The following is a 20,820-nucleotide window of genomic DNA, read 5'->3' as shown; positions in this document are numbered from 1 at the left end:
TGGATGCACCAGGATGGGGCTCAGACCCCCGGGTTGGGGTTTGGATGCACCGGGATGGGGTTTGGATGCACTGGGATGGGGTTTGGATGCACCAAGATGGGGCTCAGACCCCCGGGATGGGGTTTGGATGCACTGGGATGGGGTTTGGATGCACTGGGATGGGGTTTGGATGCACCAGGATGGGGCTCAGACCCCCGGGATGGGGTTTGGATGCACTGGGATGGGGTTTGGATGCACTGGGATGGGGTTTGGATGCACCAGGATGGGGCTCAGACCCCCGGGATGGGGTTTGGATGCACCGGGATGGGGTTTGGATGCACGGGGCTGGGGTTTGGATGCACCGGGATGGGGTTTGGATGCACGGGGCTGGGGTTTGGATGCACCGGGATGGGGTTTGTATGCACCGGGATGGGGTTTGGATGCACCGGGATGGGGTTTGGATGCACTGGGATGGGGTTTGTATGCACCGGGATGGGGTTTGGATGCACGGGGCTGGGGTTTGGATGCACCGGGATGGGGTTTGGATGCACGGGGATGGGGCTCGGACCCCCAGCACAGGGTGTTGAAGGCACTGAAACCCCACCCCTGCCACAGTCAGCACCGGGGCCATCCCCACCACATCCCAGAGGGATGCTCGCAGCACCACCCATGATCCCATGGGATCGGGGGGTACCTGAACCCCCCCGGCCCCCCTGCCCATACCTGGCACAGTCCTGGGTGGCCCTGGCACCCAGCGGCACCTTCCCCTTGCTGGCGGCGGCCTCATCCTTGTCGATGCTGATCCACTCTGCCGGGGCAGGAGGTCACGGGAGGGTCCCATCATCCCAATGGAGGGTCCCATACATCCCAATGGAGGGTCCCATTATCCCAGTGGAGGATCCCACACATCCCAATGGAGGATCCCATACATCCCAATGGGAGATCCCACACATCCCAATGGAAGGTCCCATCATCCCAATGGGAGATCCCATACATCCCAGTGCAGGATCCCATCATCCCAATGGGAGATCCCATACATCCCAGTGCAGGATCCCATCATCCCAATGGAGGATCCCATCATCCCAATTGGGGGATCCCATCATCCCAATGGAGGATCCCATCATCCCAGTGCAGGATCCCACACATCCCAATGGAGGGTCCCATCATCCCATTGGATCCCAATGGAGGACTCCATCATCCCAGTGGAGGATCCCAATGGAGGACCCCATCATCCCAGTGGAGGACCCCATCATCCCAATGGAGCATCCCATTGGAGGACCCCATCATCCCCTTGGGGGATCCCAATGGAGGACCCCTTTGGAGGACCCCATCATCCCAGTGGAGGACCCCATCATCCCAATGGAGGACCCCATCATCCCAATGGAGGATCCCATTGGAGGACCCCATCATCCCATTGGAGGACCCCATCATCCCAATGGAGGACCCCATCATCCCATTGGAGGACCCCATCATCCCAACGGAGGATCCCTTTGGAGGACCCCATCATCCCAATGGAGGATCCCATTGGAGGACCCCATCATCCCAGTGGAGGACCCCATCATCCCAACGGAGGATCCCTTTGGAGGACCCCATCATCCCCACGGGGGACCCCACACCTCCCCCGGGGGTGTCCCTCACCGTAGAGCCTCTCGCGGGTGCCCAGGCGCTCGGCGGGCACCCTCACGCGCATGCAGCCGCGGATGTTGCCGGTCTCCTCGCCGCGGTGCGACAGGAAGGTGAGGAACTGCTGCGCCGTGCTGCCGATCATGGACTTGAGCGCGATCACGCACTCCCCTGGGACGGCAGCCGGGACGGGGGTGAGCGGCATCCCATGGGAATACCCCCCCCCGCCGGGATGGAGGCACTCACCGTAGGACTCGTACCCATCGAGGGACTTGACGGTGAGCAGGAGGTGCTGGTCCTGAAGGTACTCGATGTCCGAGAGGATGGGCTTCAGCTGCGGGGTGGAGGGCGTGAGATGGGATGGGATGGGATGGGATAGAGATGGGATGGGATGGGATAGAGATGGGATGGGATGGGATAGAGATGGGATGGGATAGAGATGCGATGGGATGGGATAGGGATGGGATGGGATAGAGATGGGATGGGATAGAGATGGGATGGGATGGGATGGGATAGAGATGGGATGGGATAGAGATGGGATGGGACGGGATAGAGATGGGATGGGATGGGATGAGATGGGATAGATATGGGATGGGATGGGATAGAGATGGGATGGAATGGGATGGGATGATATGGGATGGGATGGGATAGAGATGGGATGGGATAGAGATGGGATGGAATGGGATGGGATGAGATGGGATGGGATGGGATAGAGATGGGATGGGATGGGATAGAGATCGGATGGGATGAGATGGGATATGATAGGACACAGTGGGGATGTGGTAGGATGTGATGGGATGTGACTAGATGAGATAGGATGACATGGGATATGGTGGGATGTGGTAGGATGTGATGGGATGGGGTAGGATGTGATGGGATGTGGTGGGATGTTATGGGATGTGGTGGGATATGATAGAATGTGACTGGATGAGAGGATGACATGGGATGTGGTGGGGAATTGGTAGGATGTGGTGGGATGTGGTAGGATGTAACGGGATGTGGTGGGATGTGACTGGATGAGATAGGATGACATGGGGTGTGATGGGATGAGTTGGGATGTGACAGGATGAGTTGGGATGTGATGGGATGAGTTGGGATGTGATGGGATGAGTTGGGATGTGATGGGATGAGTTGGGATGTGATGGGCTGAGTTGGGATGTGATGGGATGAGTTGGGATGTGATGGGCTGAGTTGGGATGTGATGGGCTGAGTTGGGATGTGATGGGCTGTGATGTGATGCTGGCACCTGGGGCTCCCCCTGCTCGTACCCCCCTCAACCCCCCTCACCGTGGGCAGCTGCCGGGACGACCACTGCACCTTGAGGAAGTTGATGTTGTCGCTGCTCTGGGCATCGTTCTCGAAGCTCTTCTTGAACTCTGGGGCGATGGGGACATCAAACAGCACCCCCGGGACCCCAAACAGCCCCCAGGACCCCAAACAGCACCCCCGGGACCCCAAACAGCCCCCAGGACCCCAAACAGCACCCCCGGAACCCCAAACACCCCCCTGGGACCCCAAACAGCACCCCCGGAACCCCAAACAGCCCCCAGGACCCCAAACACCCCCCAGGACCCCAAACACCCCCCCGGAACCCCAAACAGCCCCCAGGACCCCAAACACCCCCCAGGACCCCAAACACCCCCCTGGGAGCCCAAACACCCCCGGGACCCCAAACACGCCCCAGGACCCCAAACACCCCGCGGGACCCCAAACACGCCCCAGGACCCCAAACACCCCCTTGGGACCCCAAACACCCCACGGGACCCCAAACACCCCCTTGGGACCCCAAACACCCCCTGGGAGCCCAAACACCTCCCTGGGACCCCAAACACCCCCTTGGGACCCCAAACACCCCCCAGGACCCCAAACACCCCCCTGGGACCCCAAACACCCCCTTGGGACCCCAAACACCCCCAGGACCCCAAACACCCCCCTGGGACCCCAAACACCCCCCCTGGGACCCCAAACACCCCCTTGGGACCCCAAACACCCCCCAGGACCCCAAACACCCCCCGGACCCCGTCACCTTCCAGGCAGGTGGAGTAGAACTCGATGAAGAACTTGGTGCGGCTCGAAGTCTTCACGATGGCCTCGATGCTCTCGAACTCGATGTGCGCCTGCTCCGAGGACTTGGAGAGCCCTGCAGGGGCACACAGAGCATGGGGGACCCCCCGGGCCCCCCCACACCGTGCCAAGGGAGGGCTGGGACAGGCGGGGGTGGGACGGGGGGGAGCAGGCACCTTTCTTGGAGACAAACTGGGAGGTGACCCCCACCTCGAAGGAGGCGAAGACGGGAGAGTGGTCACTGGTGACAATGTCATCGGTGCACCCTGAGGGCGAGCAGTGGGGGGTCAGGGTGCCCGTGGGGGGTCAGGGTGCCCATGGGGGGGTCAGGGTGCCCGTGGTGTCCGAGGCTCCCACTGCTCACCATAGGCGTTGCAGTTGATGTGGGTCTCGGGGTAGGACTTCCAGAGGATGCGGTCGCACCACGAGGGCACGTTGGTACGGACCTGGGGGGGGTGAAGAGCACTGGGGGTAAATGGGGGAGGTTGGGGGTCCACATACACACACTGAGCCCCTCAAACCCAACATGAGCCCCCTAAACCCAACCATGAACCCTTCCCTCCATGCCCCCATCCTACCATGACCCCCTCCCACCATGCCCCCATCCCCTCCATGCCCCCATCCCCTCCATGCCCCCATCCCCACCATTGCCCCCTCCCCTCCATGCCCCCATCCCCTCCATTCCCACCTCCCCTCCATTCCCCCCTCCCCTCCATTCCCCCCTCCCCTCCATGCCCCCATCCCCTCCATTCCCACCTCCCCTCCATTCCCCCCTCCCCTCCATTCCCCCCTCCCCTCCATGCCCCCATCCCCACCATTGCCCCCTCCCCTCCATGCCCCCATCCCCTCCATTCCCACCTCCCCTCCATTCCCCCCTCCCCTCCATGCCCCCATCCCCACCATTCCCCCATCCCCTCCATGCCCCCACCCCCTCCATTCCCCCATCCCCTCCATGCCCCCACCCCCTCCATTCCCCCATCCCCTCCATGCCCCCACCCCCTCCATTCCCCCACCCCCTCCATTCCCCCACCCCCTCCATTCCCCCACCCCCTCCATTCCCCCATCCCCACCCCCTCCATTCCCCCATCCCCTCCATGCCCCCAACCCCACCATTCCCCCATCCCCTCCATCACCGCTCACCCCCGTGGGCTTCTGCTTGTGCCACACGTAGGTGTCCCTGGAGCCCCTCTCGTAGCGGTCCGAGGGGGGGAAGGTGATCTCCTCCTCTCCTGCAGGGACGGGGTTGGGGTCAGGCGGCCGTGGGCCCGGCGCGGGGCCGTGGGGCCGCGGGCGCGGGGCGCACCGAAGCGCAGGAACACTTTGTGCTTCTCCTTCTCCAGGTTGAGCTGGTCCACGCGGAGCAGCGGCTCCAGCTCCCGGCGCCCGATGTAGTTGAGGATCTCCTGCGGGAGGGCTGGGGGGTGAGCGGCCGGGGTGCGGGGGGCACGGGTGGTTGTGGTTGTGGTTGTGGTTGTGGCTGTGGCTGTGGCTGTGGTTGTGGTTGTGGTTGTGGTTGTGGTTGTGGTTGTGGTTGTGGTTGTGGCTGTGGCTGTGGCTGTGGTTGTGGTTGTGGTTGTGGTTGTGGTTGTGGTTGTGGCTGTGGCTGTGGCTGTGGCTGTGGCTGTGGCTGTGGCTGTGGCTGTGGCTGTGGCTGTGGCTGTGGCTGTGGTTGTGGTTGTGGTTGTGGTTGTGGCTGTGGCTGTGGCTGTGGCTGTGGCTGTGGCTGTGGCTGTGGCTGTGGCTGTGGCTGTGGCTGTGGTTGTGGCTGTGTGTGGCTGTGGCTGTGGCTGTGGCTGTGGCTGTGGCTGTGGCTGTGGCTGTGTGGCTGTGGCTGTGGCTGTGGCTGTGGCTGTGGCTGTGGTTGTGGTTGTGGCTGTGGCTGTGGCTGTGGCTGTGGCTGTGGCTGTGGCTGTGGTTGTGGTTGTGGCTGTGGCTGTGGTTGTGGTTGTGGTTGTGGTTGTGGCTGTGGCTGTGGCTGTGGCTGTGGTTGTGGCTGTGGCTGTGGCTGTGGTTGTGGTTGTGGTTGTGGCTGTGGCTGTGGCTGTGGTTGTGGTTATGGGGGTCTCACCTGGATGTCCATGTCCAGGCGGTAGTTGAGGTCCCCGAACCAGAAGAGGTGGGTGAAGCGCAGGGAGATGTCGAAGGAGCTCAGCTGCTTGTCCCCCAGCGACAGCAGGCGCAGGATGTCCACGTAGTTCTGGTTGCGCCTGGACGGGGATGGGGCGCCGTCAGCGCACTGGGGGCTGTGCTGGGGATGGGGGTCCTCTATGGGTGCTGCTGGGGGTCCTCTATGGGTGCTGCGGGGTGATGTGGTGGGGCTGGGGGTCCTCTATGGGGGCTGCGGGGTGATGTTCAGTGCTGCTGGGTGCTGCTGGGTGCTGTGGTGGGGATGGGGGACCTCTATGGGTGGTGGTGGGTGATGTTCGGTGCTGGTGGGTGATGATCAGTGCTGTTGGGTGCTGTTGGGTGCTGTTCGGTGCTGGTTGGGTGCTGGTGGGTGATGTTCAGTGCTGATGGGTGCTGGTGGGTGATGTACAGGTGCTATTGGGTGCTAGTGGGTGATTATCAGTGCTAGTTGGGTGCTGGTGGGTGATGTTCGGTGCTGGTGGGTGCTGGTGGGTGATGTTCAGTGCTGGTGGGTGATGTTCAGTGCTGGTGGGTGCTGGTGGGTGATGTACGGGTGCTATTGGGTGCTGGTGGGTGATGTTCAGTGCTGGTGGGTGATGATCAGTGCTGGTGGGTGCTAGTGCAAGCAGTTGGGTGCTGTTGGCTCCTATTTGTGTGCTGTTCATGGGGTGCTGTTCACATGCTGGTGGCTGCTATGGGTGCTATGTGTGCTGTGGGTGTTACAGGTGCTCTATGGCTGCTGTGGGTGCTCTATGGGTGCTCTATGGATGCTCTGTGGGTGCTCTATAGGTGCTCTGTGGGTGCTCTATGGGTGCACCCACCCAGAGCTCTGGGGGTGCTCTCTGGGTGCTCTATAGGTGCTGTATAGATGCTCTATAGGTGCTCTATGGGTGCTCTATGGATGCTGTCTGTGTGCTCTACAGATGCTCTGTGGATGCTCCATGGGTGCTCTATGGGTGCCCTATGGGTGTTCTATGGGTGCCCTATAGGTGTTCTATGGGTGCCCTATAGGTGTTCTATGGGTGGTATGGGTGCTCTCGGTGTGCCCTAGGGGTGCTCTGTGGGTGCTCTATGGGTGCTCTATGGGTGCCCTATGGGTGCTCTCTGGGTGCTATGGGTGTTCTCTGTGTGCCCTATGGGTACTCTCTGTGTGCCCTATGGGTGCTCTCTGTGTGCCCTCTGGGTGCTCTCTGGGTGCCCTCTGGGTGCTCTCTGTGTGCCCTATGGGTACTCTCTGTGTGCCCTATGGGTGCTCTCTGGGTGCCCTCTGGGTGCCCTATGGGTACTCTCTGGGTGCCCTATGGGTACTCTCTGTGTGCCCTATGGGTGCTCTCTGGGTGCCCTCTGGGTGCTCTGTGGGTGCTCTGGGTGCTCTGTGGGTGCCCTCTGGGTGCTCTCTGGGTGCCCTCTGGGTGCTCTGTGGGTGCCCTCTGGGTGCTCTGGGTGCTCTGTGGGTGCCCTCTGGGTGCCCTCTGGGTGCCCTCTGGGTGCTCTCTGGGTGCTCTCTGGGTGCTCTCTGGGTGCCCTCTGGGTGCTCTGTGGGTGCCCTCTGGGTGCCCTCTGGGTGTTCTCTGGGTGCTCTGGGTGCTCTGTGGTGCTCTGGGTGCTCTCTGGGTGCCCTATGGGTGCTCTCTGTGTGCCCTATGGGTGCTCTGGGTGTTCTGTGGGTGCTCTGGGTGCTCTCTGTGTGCCCTATGGGTGTTCTGGGTGCTCTGTGGGTCTCACCGCGCCGTCTTCTCGCTGCCCGAGGTCAGGTGACAGTTCACGAAGCCCAGGGAGGTGCCGTTGAACATGAACGAGACCCCCACGGCGCCTTTGTTCCCTGGGGGGCACGGGGGGGGGGGCACAAGGACGGCGCCTGAGCACGGCCCCCCCGTGATGTGCACAGGCACAGCCCCACCTGTGCGACACCCCTGGGGCAGGACCCCCCATGAGCCCCATTCACCCCCCATGATCCCCATTCACCCCCCATGATCCCCATTCACCCCCCATGATCCCCATTCACCCCCCATGAGCCCCATTCACCCCCCCATGAGCCCCATTCACCCCCCATGATCCCCATTCACCCCCCATGAGCCCCATTCACCCCCCCATGACCCCCATTCACCCCCCCTACCCAGGGTGTTGGCGATGCCGGTCTTGACGCTGGAGGTGCTGACGTGGCTGATGCGGTTCTCGTGCTCCGGCTTCACCAGCACCACCACCTTGATGCTCCACAGCGCCTGCACCGCCACCTGTGGCAACCCCGGGGTCACCATCGCCAACACCCCCCAGCGTCACCATCGCCAACACCCCCCGGCGTCACCAACACCCCCGGTGTCACCATCACCAACACCCCCCGGTGTCACCAACACCCCCAGTGTCACCATCACCAACACCCGCCGGTGTCACCATCACCAACACCCCCTGGGTGTCACCATCACCAACACCCCTGGTGTCACCATCACCAACACCCCCGGAGTCACCATCACCAACACCCTCTGGTGCCTCCATCACCAACACCCTCCGGTGCCTCCATCACCAACACCCCTCGGTGTCACCATCACCAACACCCCCTCGGTGTCACCATCACCAACACCCCTGGTGTCACCATCACCAACACCCCCGGAGTCACCATCACCAACACCCTCCGGTGCCTCCATCACCAACATCCCCCAGTGCCACCACCACCACCACCACCTTCCAGTGTCACCAACACCCGCCAGTGCCACCATCACTGACACCATCCAGTGCCACCATCACCAACACCCCCGGTGTCACCATCACCAACACCCCCGGTGTCACCATCACCAACACCCCCTGGTGCCACCACCACCAACACCCTCCGGTGCCTCCATCACCAACATCCCCTGGGTGTCACCATCACCAACACTCTCCAGTATCACCAACAGGCCCCAGTGCCACCACCACCACCATCACCCCACCGTGGGTAGCTCCTTGCAGCCACCTTCACCCACCACGGGCTGGTCCCTGGGGCACCGCTCGGCCACCCCAAAGCACCCAGTGATGGGACTGACACCCCTGCGACCCCCAGCACCCTTAGGACCCCCGGCATCCCTGTCACCGCCAGCACCCCCCAGCCCCACGATGACTCCAGCGACCTCCAAGCCCCCCCCCGGCACCCGCTGACCCCTCGGGCGCCGTCCCCTCCCTCGCACCGGGCGGTACTCGAGGTCGGTGCAGTCCTTGAGCGCGGCGCGCAGGAAGTCCACCCACTCCTTGTCGCCCAGGGAGTTCTCCTGCGTGCCCAGCACGTAGATGTCGTGGGCCAGGGCCACCGACACCTCCTCCAGGGTCTTGCCCAGCCCCTTGGACGTCACCCACGAGGAGATGCTCTTGGGGGGGGGGACGCTGCCTGCGGGAGGGGGGCGCTCGTTGGGGGGGGGGATGCACCCAAAGGTGCTCCGGGAGCTCGTGGGACCCCTCCAACCCCACGCTCCCAGCGCGTTCCCAGCACGTTCCCACAGTGCTCCTGACACATTCCCACCCCATTCCCAGTGTGTTCCCGTGTTCCCAGCGCATTCCCACTGCATTCCCAGTGTGTTCCCGTGTTCCCGCCCCATTCCCACTGTGTTCCCAGTGTGTTCCCATGTTCCCACCCCATTCCCAGTGTGTTCCCGTGTTCCCAGCGCATTCCCAATGCATTCCCAGTGTGTTCCCATGTTCCCACCCCATTCCCACTGCATTCCCAATGCATTCCCAGTGTGTTCCCGTGTTCCCACTGCATTCCCACTGCGTTCCCAGTGTGTTCCCATGTTCCCACCCCATTCCCAATGCATTCCCAGTGTGTTCCCATGTTCCCACCCCATTCCCAATGCATTCCCAGTGTGTTCCCATGTTCCCACCCCATTCCCAATGCATTCCCAGTGTGTTCCCACCCCATTCCCACTGCATTCCCAGTGTGTTCCCATGTTCCCACCCCATTCCCAATGCATTCCCAGTGTGTTCCCACCCCATTCCCACTGCATTCCCAGTGTGTTCCCATGTTCCCACCCCATTCCCAATGCATTCCCATCACATTCCCAGTGCATTCCCATGTTCCCACCACATTCCCACCATGTTCCTGCCACATTCCCAGTGCATTCCCATGTTCCCAGCGCATTCCCAGTGCATTCCCATGTTCCCACCACGTTCCCACTGCATTCCCAATGCATTCCCATGTTCCCACCCCATTCCCAGTGCATTCCCAGCACATTCCCAGTATGTTCCCACCCCATTCCCACTGCATTCCCATCACATTCCCATGTTCCCACCACATTCCCACCATGTTCCTGCCACATTCCCAGTGCATTCCCATGTTCCTAGCACATTCCCAGCACATTCCCATGTTCCCACCACATCCCCGGTGCATTCCCACATTCCCACCATGTTCCTGCCACATTCCCAGTGCATTCCCAGTACATTCCCATGCCCCCACCACATTCCCAGCAGGGTCCCACCATGTTCCCAGTGCATTCCCACCATGTTCCAAGAGCATTCCCGGTGTGTTCCCTCCACATTCCCAGTGTGTTCCCACCACATTCCCAGCACGCTCCCACCACATTCCCACCCCATTCCCAGTGTGTTCCCAGCACGCTCCCACCCCGTTCCCAGCGTATTCCCGGTGTGTTCCCTCCACATTCCCAGTGTGTTCCCACCACATTCCCACCCCATTCCCACCACATTCCCAGTGTGTTCCCAGCACGCTCCCACCCCGTTCCCAGCACATTCCCGGTGTGTTCCCCTCACATTCCCAGCACACTCCTACCACATTCCCACCCCGTTCCCAGCACATTCCCGGTGTGTTCCCAGCCCGTTCCCGCTCACCCATGTTCCAGGTGCCGATGAAGATGGAGATCATGTCGGGCTCATCCTGGTGGGAATGGCGGTTCTTCATCAGCTGCAGGAGCTGGCAGAAGGCCTCTCGCTTCTGTGGGGCACGGGGGGGCTCAGTGGGGGGCCCCCAGCACCCCCCAACCCAGCACCCCATGGGCCAGGCAGGGACCACGGGAGCACAGCCCTCAGCACCAGCACCCGTCCCCATGGGGAGCCAGGGGCTAAATCCTGCCCCTCCATCCCCAGTGGGACCTCCCTGTCTCCAATGGGCAACACTGACTCCAAAGGGGATCGTCCATCTCTGAGCAGGACCCACATCTCCAGTGGGGACCCCACATCTCCAGTGGGGACCCCACATCTCCAATGGGAACCCACATCTCCAGTGGGACCCCACATCTCCAATGGGACCCCACATCTCCAGTGGGGACCCCACATCTCCAATGGGAACCCACATCTCCAGTGGGAACCCACATCTCCAATGGGACCCCACATCTCCAATGGGAACCCACATCTCCAGTGGGGACCCCACATCTATAATGGGAACCCACATCTCCAATGGGACCCCCATCTCCAGTGGACCCCCATCTCCAGTGTGGACCCCCATCTCCAGTGGGACCCCCATCTCCAATGGACCCCCATCTCCAGTGGGACCCCCATCTCCAATGGACCCCCATCTCCAATGGGACCCCCATCTCCAATGGACCCCCCATCTCCAGTGTGGACCCCCATCTCCAGTGGACCCCCATCTCCAATGGGACCCCCATCTCCAGTGGGACCCCCATCTCCAATGGACCCCCATCGCCAGTGTGGACCCCCATCTCCAATGGACCCCCATCTCCAATGGGACCCCCATCTCCAGTGGACCCCCATCTCCAGTGGGACCCCCATCTCCTGTGGACCCTCATCTCCAGTGGACCCCCATCTCCAGTGGGACCCCCATCTCCAATGGACCCCCCATCTCCAGTGTGGACCCCCATCTCCAGTGGACCCCCATCTCCAATGGGACCCCCATCTCCAATGGACCCCCCATCTCCAGTGTGGACCCCCATCTCCAGTGGACCCCCATCTCCAATGGGACCCCCATCTCCAGTGGGACCCCCATCTCCAATGGACCCCCATCGCCAGTGTGGACCCCCATCTCCAATGGACCCCCATCTCCAATGGGACCCCCATCTCCAGTGGACCCCCATCTCCAGTGGACCCCCATCTCCAGTGGACCCCCATCTCCAGTGGGACCCACCCTGGCGCTGGCGAACACGAAGTCCTTCCGCTGCGTTTTGTCCTTCTCCTTCTCGAAGACGATGCCCAGTTTGTTCTGCACGCGCTGGGATTTGATCAGCTGCCGGACTGGGAGCGCGGCGGCAGCCGGGATGAGCCGCGGGCCCACGGGGACACCAGGACCCTCCCCAGGCCGTCCCAGCACCAAAGGGCCCCCCCTCACTCTTGTCGTGGGTGAAGGTGTTCCAGTCCTCCTGCGTGTCCTTCTGCTTCTTGAGCACCACCAGCTTCCCCCCCTCCACGTCCACGCTCAAGGTGTACTTCTGGGACTTCCCGATCTTGGTCAGGTCCCCCAGGGTGACGTCCAGCTTCACCTATGGGGACACCGGGTGCTGCGGCGGGGGGGAGCCCCTCCGTGCCGCGCTGGATGGATCCGGCCGCTGCTGACCCCAAGCCAGGTCCCGCGCCGCGGTGGGGATGGGGCTCACCTCGAAGGTCTGCACCGGGATGCTCTTGGCCTTGCGGGACAGGGGCTGCGGGGGGGTGCTGGGGGCGGCCGAGCTCATCTCCTGCAGGGCCTTCAGCGCCTGGGGGAGCCCCCACCATCACCACCACCGCCATCAATGATCACCAGCAGCAGCCATCACCATCAGCATCAGCATCGGCATCACACCATCGTCATCATCATCAACATTAATCATCATCACACCATCATCACATCATCACATAATCTTCACATCATCATCTTCATTAATCATCATCACACCATCATCACATCATCATCATCATCAACGTCATCACATAATCTTCACATCATCATCTTCATTAATCATCATCACACCATCATCACATCATCATCATCATCATCATCATCATCAACGTCATCACATAATCTTCACATCATCATCTTCATTAATCATCATCACACCATCATCACATCATCATCATCATCAACGTCATCACATAATCTTCACATCATCATCTTCATTAATCATCATCACACCATCATCACATCATCATCATCATCATCATCAACGTCATCACATAATCTTCACATCACCATCTTCATTAATCATCATCATCGTCATCACACCATGGTCAATCCATCATCATCATCACCATCACACCATGGTCAATCCAGCACTGAGCACCGCGTCCACAACCCATCACCATGGGGTCTATGGTCAACCCATCACCGCATCCACCAACCCATCACCATGGGGTCTATGGTCAACCCATCACCGCATCCATCAACCAATCACCATGGGGTCTATGGTCAACCCATCACCGCATCCATCAACCCATCACCATGGGGTCTATGGTCAACCCATCACCGCATCCATCAACCCATCACCATGGGGTCTATGGTCAACCCATCACCGCATCCATCAACCCATCACCCGTGGGGTCCATGGCCAACCCATCACCATGGGGTCTATGGTCGACCCATCACCGCATCCATCAACCCATCACCATGGGGTCTATGGTCAACCCATCACCGCATCCATCAACCAATCACCATGGGGTCTATGGTCAACCCATCACCGCATCCATCAACCCATCACCCGTGGGGTCCATGGCCAACCCATCACCATGGGGTCTATGGTCAACCCATCACCGCATCCATCAACCCATCACCCATGGGGTCCATGGCCAACCCATCACCATGGGGTCTATGGTCGACCCATCACCGCATCCATCAACCCATCACCTGTGGGGTCCATGGCCAACCCAACACCGAGCACCGCATCCACCAACCCATCCTCATGGGGTCCATGGCCAACCCATCATCACATCCACCAGCGTTCACCACGGGACCACCCCCATTGCAGCCCCAGCTGCTGCCATACCTGGTCCAGGACCCAACCCATCTCCCCCCATGCTGGGACCCCCCCATTCACCTTCTTCTCGATGCTGGAGAGAAAATCCTTCAGCACCGACAGCTTCAGCACCAGCGTCTCCAGCTCCTGCTCCCCTCCCTGCCCCATGGGCTGCAACCGGGCCACAGCGGGATGGGACCCCAAGGGCCACTCCGGACCCCCACATCCACCCCCAGCCCCCCACATCCACCCCAGTTCCCTCAGAGCATCAGGACCACCCCCATGGATGGATGTTTCTCCATGGCTTTCTCACCACCCATAGTGGATGGTGGGACCCCCACCACATTCCCAGTATGCTCCCAGCAAATTTCCATCATGTTCCCCCCACATTCCCAGAACGTTCTCACCAGTCCCACCACATTCCCAGCACGTTCCCAGTGTGTTCCCCCCACATTCCCAGAACGTTCTCACCAGTCCCACCACATTCCCAGCACGTTCCCAGTGTGTTCCCCCCACATTCCCAGAACGTTCTCACCAGACCCACCACATTCCCAGCACGTTCCCAGTGTGCTCCCCCCACATTCCCAGAACGTTCTCACCAGTCCCACCACATTCCCAGCACGTTCCCAGTGTGTTCCCACCACATTCCCAGTGTGTTCCCACCATGTTCCCACCACATTCCCAGTATGTTCCCACCATGTTCCCACCACATTCCCAGTGTGTTCCCACCACGTCCCCACCACGTTCCCAGTGTGTTCCCACCACATTCCCACCATGTTCCCAGTGTGTTCCCACCACATTCCCAGTGTGCTCTCACCATGTCCCCAGCACGTTCTCAGTGTGCTCCCACTGAATTTCCCACCACATTCCTACCATGTTCCCATCGCATTCCCACCATGTCCCCAGCCCATTCCCATTATGGCTCTCAGGGCATTCCCACCATGTTTCCACTACATTTCCAGTGCCTTCCCACCATGCTCCCACCCATTCCCACAACATCCCCAGCATATTCCCAGTGTGTCCTCCCACTGAATTCCCACCATTATCCCACCACATCCCCAGCACATTCCCATTGTGTTCCCAGTGCATTCCCGGTGTGTTCCCACCACATCCCATGGCCTCCTCAACGGCCAAGTGGCACCCCGGGGTGTCCCATTGATACCCCCATTGATGCCCCCACTGACACCCCAATTGACGCCCTCATTGAAGCCCCCATTGAAGCCCCCACTGATGCCCCCATTGACTTCTCCATTGATGCCCCCCCATGCCCCCATTGACACCCCCACTGATGCCCCCATGCCCCCACTGACACCCCCATTGGTGCCTGCACTGATGCCCCCATTGACTTCTCCACTGATGCCCCCCCATTGACACCCCCATTGATGCCCCCATTGACTTCCCCATTGATGCCCTCATTGAAGCCCCCATTGATGCCCTCATTGAAGCCCCCATTGAGGCCATTGACTTCTCCATTGATGCCCACCCATGCCCCCATTGATGCCCCAATGCCCCCACTGACACCCCCATCAATGCCCCCCCCATGCCCCCACTGACACCATTGATGCCCGCACTGATGTCCCCATTGACTTCTCCATTGATGCCCCCCCACACCCCCATTGACACCCCATTGATGCCCCCACTGACACCCCCATTGATGCCCGCACTGATGCCCCCATTGATTTCTCCATTGATGCCCCCCCAAACCCCCATTGACGCCCCCATTGATACCCCTACTGACACCCCCACTGATGCCCCCATTGATTTCTCCATTGATGCCTGCCCCACGCCCCCACTGACACCCCCATTGATGCCCACACTGATGCCCTCATTGAAGCCCCCATTGACACCCCATTGACGCCCCCACTGACACCCCCATTGATGCCTGCACTGATGCCCCCATTGACTTCTCCATTGATGCCCCCCCACACCCCCATTGACGCCCCCATTGACGCCCCCACTGACACACCCATTGATGCCCCCATTGATTTCTCCATTGATGCCCGCCTCATGCCCCCATTGACACCCCCATTGACACCCCCATAGGGGACCCCCCTGTGACACCCCCATTGAGACCCCCATAGGGAACCCCCATTGACACCCCCATAGGGGACCCCCCTGTGACACCCCCATTGACACCCCCATTGACACCCCCACTGATGCCCCCATTGACGCCCCCACTGACACCCCCACTGACACCCCCATTTACACCCCCATTTACACCCCCATTGACACCCCCATTGACACCCCCACTGATGCCCCCACTGACACCCCCACTGACACCCCCATTGATGCCCCCATTGACGCCCCCATTTACACCCCCATTGACACCCCCATTGACACCCCCATTGACCCCCCCTCACCTGCTGCAGGGCCCTGCCCACGCTGGGGGCGCTCTGGGGGTCGAACACCTTGGCCAGGGTCTCCAGCCCGGCCAGGACCTTGTCCACCTCACTGCGGGGGGGGGGGGGATCAGCGGGGGCCGAGCCTCCGGACCCCCCCCGACCCCCCCGGCCCGCACCCACCTGTGCAGCCGCCGGCAGGAGGCGCCCAGCGCCCGGCTCAGGTGCGGCAGGGACGTGGCCCCCCCCTGCACCCCCGCCAGGTCCAGCGAGTACTGAGCGCTCCGCAGGTACTCGTGAGGCAGAGAGCAGGGACCGTTGGGGCTGCGGCAGGGAGGGAGGCAGAGAGTGGGAGGGGAGGGGAGGGGTGGGGTGGGGATGGGGTGGGGATGGGGTGGGACAGGGATGGGGTGGGGTGGGGATGGGGTGGGATGGGGATGGGGTGGGGATGGGGTGGGGTGGGGATGGGGTGGGATGGGGATGGGGTGGGGATGGGGTGGGGTGGGGATGGGATGGGGATGGGGTGGGGTGGGGATGGGGTGGGGATGGGGTGGGACGGGGATGGGGTGGGGATGGGGTGGGGCGGGGATGGGGTGGGGATGGGGTGTCGATGGGGTGGGGCGGGGATGGGGTGGGGTGAGGTGGGGATGGGGATGGGGTGGGGATGGGGTGGGGCGGGGATGGGGTGGGGATGGGGTGGGACAGGGATGGGGTGGGGATGGGGTGGGACAGGGATGGGGATGGGGTGGGACAGGGATGGGGTGGGGATGGGGTGGGACAGGGATGGGGTGGGGATGGGGGTGGGGTGGGGATGGGGTGGGGTGGGGATGGGGTGGGGATGGGGTGGGGATGGGATGGGGATGGGAAGGGGTGGGGATGGGGGTGGGGTGGGGATGGGATGGGGCAGGGATGGGATGGGGCAGGGATGGGGTGGGGATGGGGCAGGGTTGGGGTAGGGATGGGATGGGGCAGGGATGGGAGGGGGCAGGGGATGGAGCAGGGATGGGGCAGAGATGGGGTGGGGATGGGATGGGGTGGGATGGGATGGGAGGGGTAGGGATGGAGCAGGGATGGGGATGGGGATGGGATGGGAGGGGGCAGGGATGGGAGGGGGGTAGTGATGGGATGGGATGGGATGGGGAGGGAATGAGATGGGGCAGGAATGGGCAGGGATGGGCAGGAGATGGGCAGGGATCGGGGGGGCAGGGGGGGCCACACCGGACACGGTGTTGCTGCCCTCACCTCTCGGCTGCCCCATCGGGCACGGCCGCTGCGGGGCCGGCCGGGCTGAGCCCCCCCGCGGTGCTGCAGCCGCTGCTGGAGCCGCAGCGCGGTGGCAGCGGGGGTTTCTCATCGTCCCCATCTGCAATGGGGCGGCGCGGGTCAGGGAGAGCCCCGCGGGGCTATGGGGTCCCCAAGAGCCTATGGGGTCCCCGCGGGGCTATGGGGTCCCCAGGGCCCCCCCCCACCCCGTACCCGAGTAGTCCCGGTCCTCGGCGGCGTCGCGGTCCTTGTCGCGCTCGACGGGGAAGAGCAGGGCGCAGACGAGCCCCTGGTTGGGCTGCAGGTACAGCGCGATCAGCTCGCCCAGCGTCTGGAACCGCCGCACCGGCACCCCCTGAGACGTCTGCGGGACACGGGGGCGTGAGCGGCACCCCCATGGACAAGGAGCCCCCCCCCCAGGAGGGGGGCACCCCTGGAGACATCCAGAGCCCTTGCAAGGTCCCATCCAGGGGCATCCCCCCATGTAGGATGAGGGCCTGCCCCATGGCGCTGAGCCCGGTGGGGGGCTGCAGCTTCTGCTGGGTGCTGGCAGGGTGCAGGGCACAGGCAGCGGGCACAGGCAGGGTGCTGGGTGCAGGCAGGGTGCTGGGTGCAGGCAGGGTGCTGGGTGCAGGCAGGACACAGGGTGCAGGCAGGGTGCTGGGTGCAGGCAGGGTGCTGGGTGCAGGCAGGGTGCTGGGTGCAGGCAGGGTGCTGGGTGCAGGCAGTGTGATGGGTGCAGGCAGGGTGCTGGGTGCAGGCAGGGTGCTGTGTGCAGGCAGGGTGCTGGGTGCAGGCAGGGTGCTGTGTGCAGGCAGGGTGCTGTGTGCAGGCAGGGTGCTGGGTGCAGGCAGGGTACAGGCAGGGTGCTGGGCACAGGTAGGGTGCTGGTGGCAGGCAGGGTGCTGGGTGCAGGCAGTGTGCTGTGTGCAGGCAGGGTGCTGGGTGCAGGCAGGGTGCTGGGTGCAGGCAGTGTGATGGGTACAGGCAGGGTGCTGGGTGCAGGTAGTGCACTGGGTACAGGCAGTGTGCTGGGTGCAGGCAGGGCATTAGGTACAGGCAGTGTGATGGGTACAGGCAGGGTGCTGGGTACAGGCAGTGTGCTGTGTGCAGGCAGGGTGCTGGGTACAGGCAGGCAGGGTGCTGGGTGCAGGCAGGGTGCTGTGTGCAGGCAGGGAGCTGGGTACAGGCAGGGTGCTGGGTGCAGGCAGTGTGATGGGTGCAGGCAGGGTGCTGGGTGCAGGCAAGGAGCTGGGTGCAGGCAGGGTGCTGGGTGCAGGCAGGGAGCTGGGTGCAGGCAAGGAGCTGGGTGCAGGCAGGGTGCTGTGTGCAGGCAGTGTGATGGGTGCAGGCAGGGTGCTGGGTGCAGGCAGTGTGATGGGTGCAGGCAGGGTGCTGTGTGCAGGCAGTGTGATGGGTACAGGCAGTGTGCTGTGTGCAGGCAGGGTGCTGTGTGCAGGCAGGGTGCTGGGTGCAGGCAGGGAGCTGGGTGCAGGCAAGGAGCTGGGTGCAGGCAGGGTACAGGCAGGGTGCTGTGTGCAGGCAGGGTGCTGTGTGCAGGCAGGGTGCTGGGTGCAGGCAGGGTGCTGGGTGTGCTGTGTGCAGGCAGGGTGCTGGGTGCAGGCAAGGCACAGGCACGGTCCCGGAGCCTCCCCCTCCTGGAAGCGGCTCCTTCCGGCTCCCTCCGGCACAAAGAGCGTTTTGTTCCTCCATAAACACCCGGCGGCGCCGCGGGCCGGAGCGACGCGGCCGAGGAGAGGCCGCCGCCAGCACCGGCACCGGCTCCAGCACCGGCTCCAACACCGGCACCGGCACCGGCACCAACACCGGCACCGGCACCGGCACCAACACCGGCAGCACCCTCAGCGCTGAACCCCCGCCCGGCACCCGGGCTGTAAGGGGCGCTGCACCCCCGTGTCCCGGCCGGGGGTGACCCCCACCTGCACGGCCAGGAAGTCCTCCTCATCCGGCAGGATGCGGTACGTGTGCACGTGCTTCTGGAACCTGCCGGCAACGGGGGCATCAGTGGGGTGATGGGGGGGGGTCCTCCCGTCTGCACCCCACAAGCCATGGGGGGCACCCATCGGGCTGGATCCCCTCACCCATAGGGCCCCCATGAGCATCGCAAGGGGCTCCAGGGCCACGTTCCCTATGGGCTGCCGGGTCTCAGTGCGGATCCCATGGGAAAATGGCTCTGGGGTGGATGCTGGGGGTCCCGGATGGGTGCTGGGGGCCCAGAGTGACCCCCAACTTGCCCCCACCATTGACCCCCATGTCCAGAGCCTGGAGCAGCAGGAAGCAACTCCTGTCCCAATGGAAGCCAGATCCCTTCATGCCACTCACTCCCCACAGTGCCAGGTCCCCCAGTGCCATCCATCCTCATGGCGCCAGGCCTCCCCCAGTGCCACCCCACAGGGACAGGTCCCCCAGTGCCAACCATCCCCAAGGCGCCAGGCCTCCCCCAGTGCCACCCCACAGGGACAGGTCACCCAGTGCCATCCATCCCCATGGTGCCAGGCCTCCCCCAGTGCCACCCCACAGGGACAGGTCACCCAGTGCCATCCATCCCCATGGCGCCAGGCCTCCCCCAGTGCCACCCCACAGGGACAGGTCCCCCAGTGCCATCCATCCCCATGGCACCAGGCCTCCCCCCAGTGCCACCCCACAGGGACAGGTCCCCCAGTGCCATCCATCCTCATGGCGCCAGGCCTCCCCCAGTGCCACCCCACAGGGACAGGTCCCCCAGTGCCATCCATCCTCATGGCGCCAGGCCTCCCCCAGTGCCACCCCACAGGGACAGGTCCCCCAGTGCCATCCATCCTCATGGCGCCAGGCCTCCCCCCAGTGCCACCCCACAGTGCCGGGTCCCCCAGTGCCATCCATCCCCATGGCACCAGGCCTTCCCCCAGTGCCACCCCACAGGGACAGGTCCCCTCATTTCACCCCACAGTGCTGAGCTCCTTCATGTCCCCTGCTCCCCATAGTGCCGGGTCCCCTCATGTCACCCCATGGTACCAGGTCCCTTCCTGTCACCCCACATATCCCCTGCTCCCCACAGTGCAGAGCCCCCCATTTCTGCTCCCCCCCCCCAAAATACCCAGCCAGGGGGATCTTGGAGGCCCATATGGGAACCCCCCAGTGGGATCTGGGGATGCCCAAGTCAATGGAGGCCTGGGGCGGGGGGGGCAACATGGGGGATCCCAAACTGGTGTTGGGGGGTTCCGTATGGGACCCCCACAACTGGTGGGACTGGGGGGACACACAGAGATCCTCAAGTCCTAGAGCACCATCAGGGTCCCCAGAGCAGCCAGCTGGAGGGTGATGGGGGGCACATTGGGACCCCCAGATTAGGTGGGCAAAGAGTCCCCATAGCAGGAACAGCAAGGAGGGGTGATAAGGGGAACATAGAGAACCCCAACACAGGGTTAATACACGGCCCCCAAATTGGGGGAGACAAGGGGGGGGCCCATAGCAGGACCTCAAACTGGGGGGTGATGGGGCCCGTACGGAGACCCCCAAACTGGGGGGGACATGTGTCTCCATAGGCAGAGCCCCAATGGGGGGGTGCATGG

At 62.8% G+C, this 20,820-nt stretch overlaps 1 protein-coding gene across 1 annotated transcript in view; it reads right to left on the bottom strand.

Annotated features, from left to right (window-relative positions):
* Window positions 1-702: 702 nt before the first annotated feature.
* INPPL1 (inositol polyphosphate phosphatase like 1) overlaps window positions 703-20,820 on the bottom strand; it is a gene marked incomplete at its 3' end in the record, with an annotated part of 25,112 nt that continues 4,994 nt past the window's right edge. The window contains exons 2-24 of the mRNA XM_057402236.1: window positions 19,189-19,252; window positions 17,462-17,612; window positions 17,228-17,348; window positions 16,169-16,309; window positions 16,007-16,097; window positions 13,728-13,817; window positions 12,315-12,413; window positions 12,050-12,200; window positions 11,849-11,955; window positions 10,600-10,702; window positions 8,952-9,148; window positions 7,910-8,027; window positions 7,519-7,615; window positions 5,735-5,873; window positions 4,970-5,069; window positions 4,807-4,895; window positions 4,031-4,112; window positions 3,843-3,932; window positions 3,629-3,742; window positions 2,890-2,978; window positions 1,849-1,936; window positions 1,618-1,773; window positions 703-787 (exon numbers count right to left, since the gene is read on the bottom strand). Coding sequence (XP_057258219.1) covers window positions 703-787; window positions 1,618-1,773; window positions 1,849-1,936; window positions 2,890-2,978; window positions 3,629-3,742; window positions 3,843-3,932; window positions 4,031-4,112; window positions 4,807-4,895; window positions 4,970-5,069; window positions 5,735-5,873; window positions 7,519-7,615; window positions 7,910-8,027; window positions 8,952-9,148; window positions 10,600-10,702; window positions 11,849-11,955; window positions 12,050-12,200; window positions 12,315-12,413; window positions 13,728-13,817; window positions 16,007-16,097; window positions 16,169-16,309; window positions 17,228-17,348; window positions 17,462-17,612; window positions 19,189-19,252 — 2,562 coding nt within the window. The remainder of the gene's footprint in view (window positions 788-1,617; window positions 1,774-1,848; window positions 1,937-2,889; window positions 2,979-3,628; window positions 3,743-3,842; window positions 3,933-4,030; window positions 4,113-4,806; window positions 4,896-4,969; window positions 5,070-5,734; window positions 5,874-7,518; window positions 7,616-7,909; window positions 8,028-8,951; window positions 9,149-10,599; window positions 10,703-11,848; window positions 11,956-12,049; window positions 12,201-12,314; window positions 12,414-13,727; window positions 13,818-16,006; window positions 16,098-16,168; window positions 16,310-17,227; window positions 17,349-17,461; window positions 17,613-19,188; window positions 19,253-20,820) is intronic.

The sequence above is a fragment of the Pezoporus wallicus genome, unplaced genomic scaffold, assembly GCF_028554395.1.
Source record: "Pezoporus wallicus isolate ANWC-B61680 ecotype Strahan unplaced genomic scaffold, APGP_CSIRO_Pwel_v1 contig_14374, whole genome shotgun sequence".
Taxonomy (NCBI): Eukaryota; Metazoa; Chordata; class Aves; order Psittaciformes; family Psittacidae; genus Pezoporus; species Pezoporus wallicus.
The sequence above is the reverse complement of the archived record's forward strand: the minus strand, read 5'-3'. Positions and strand labels throughout refer to the sequence as shown.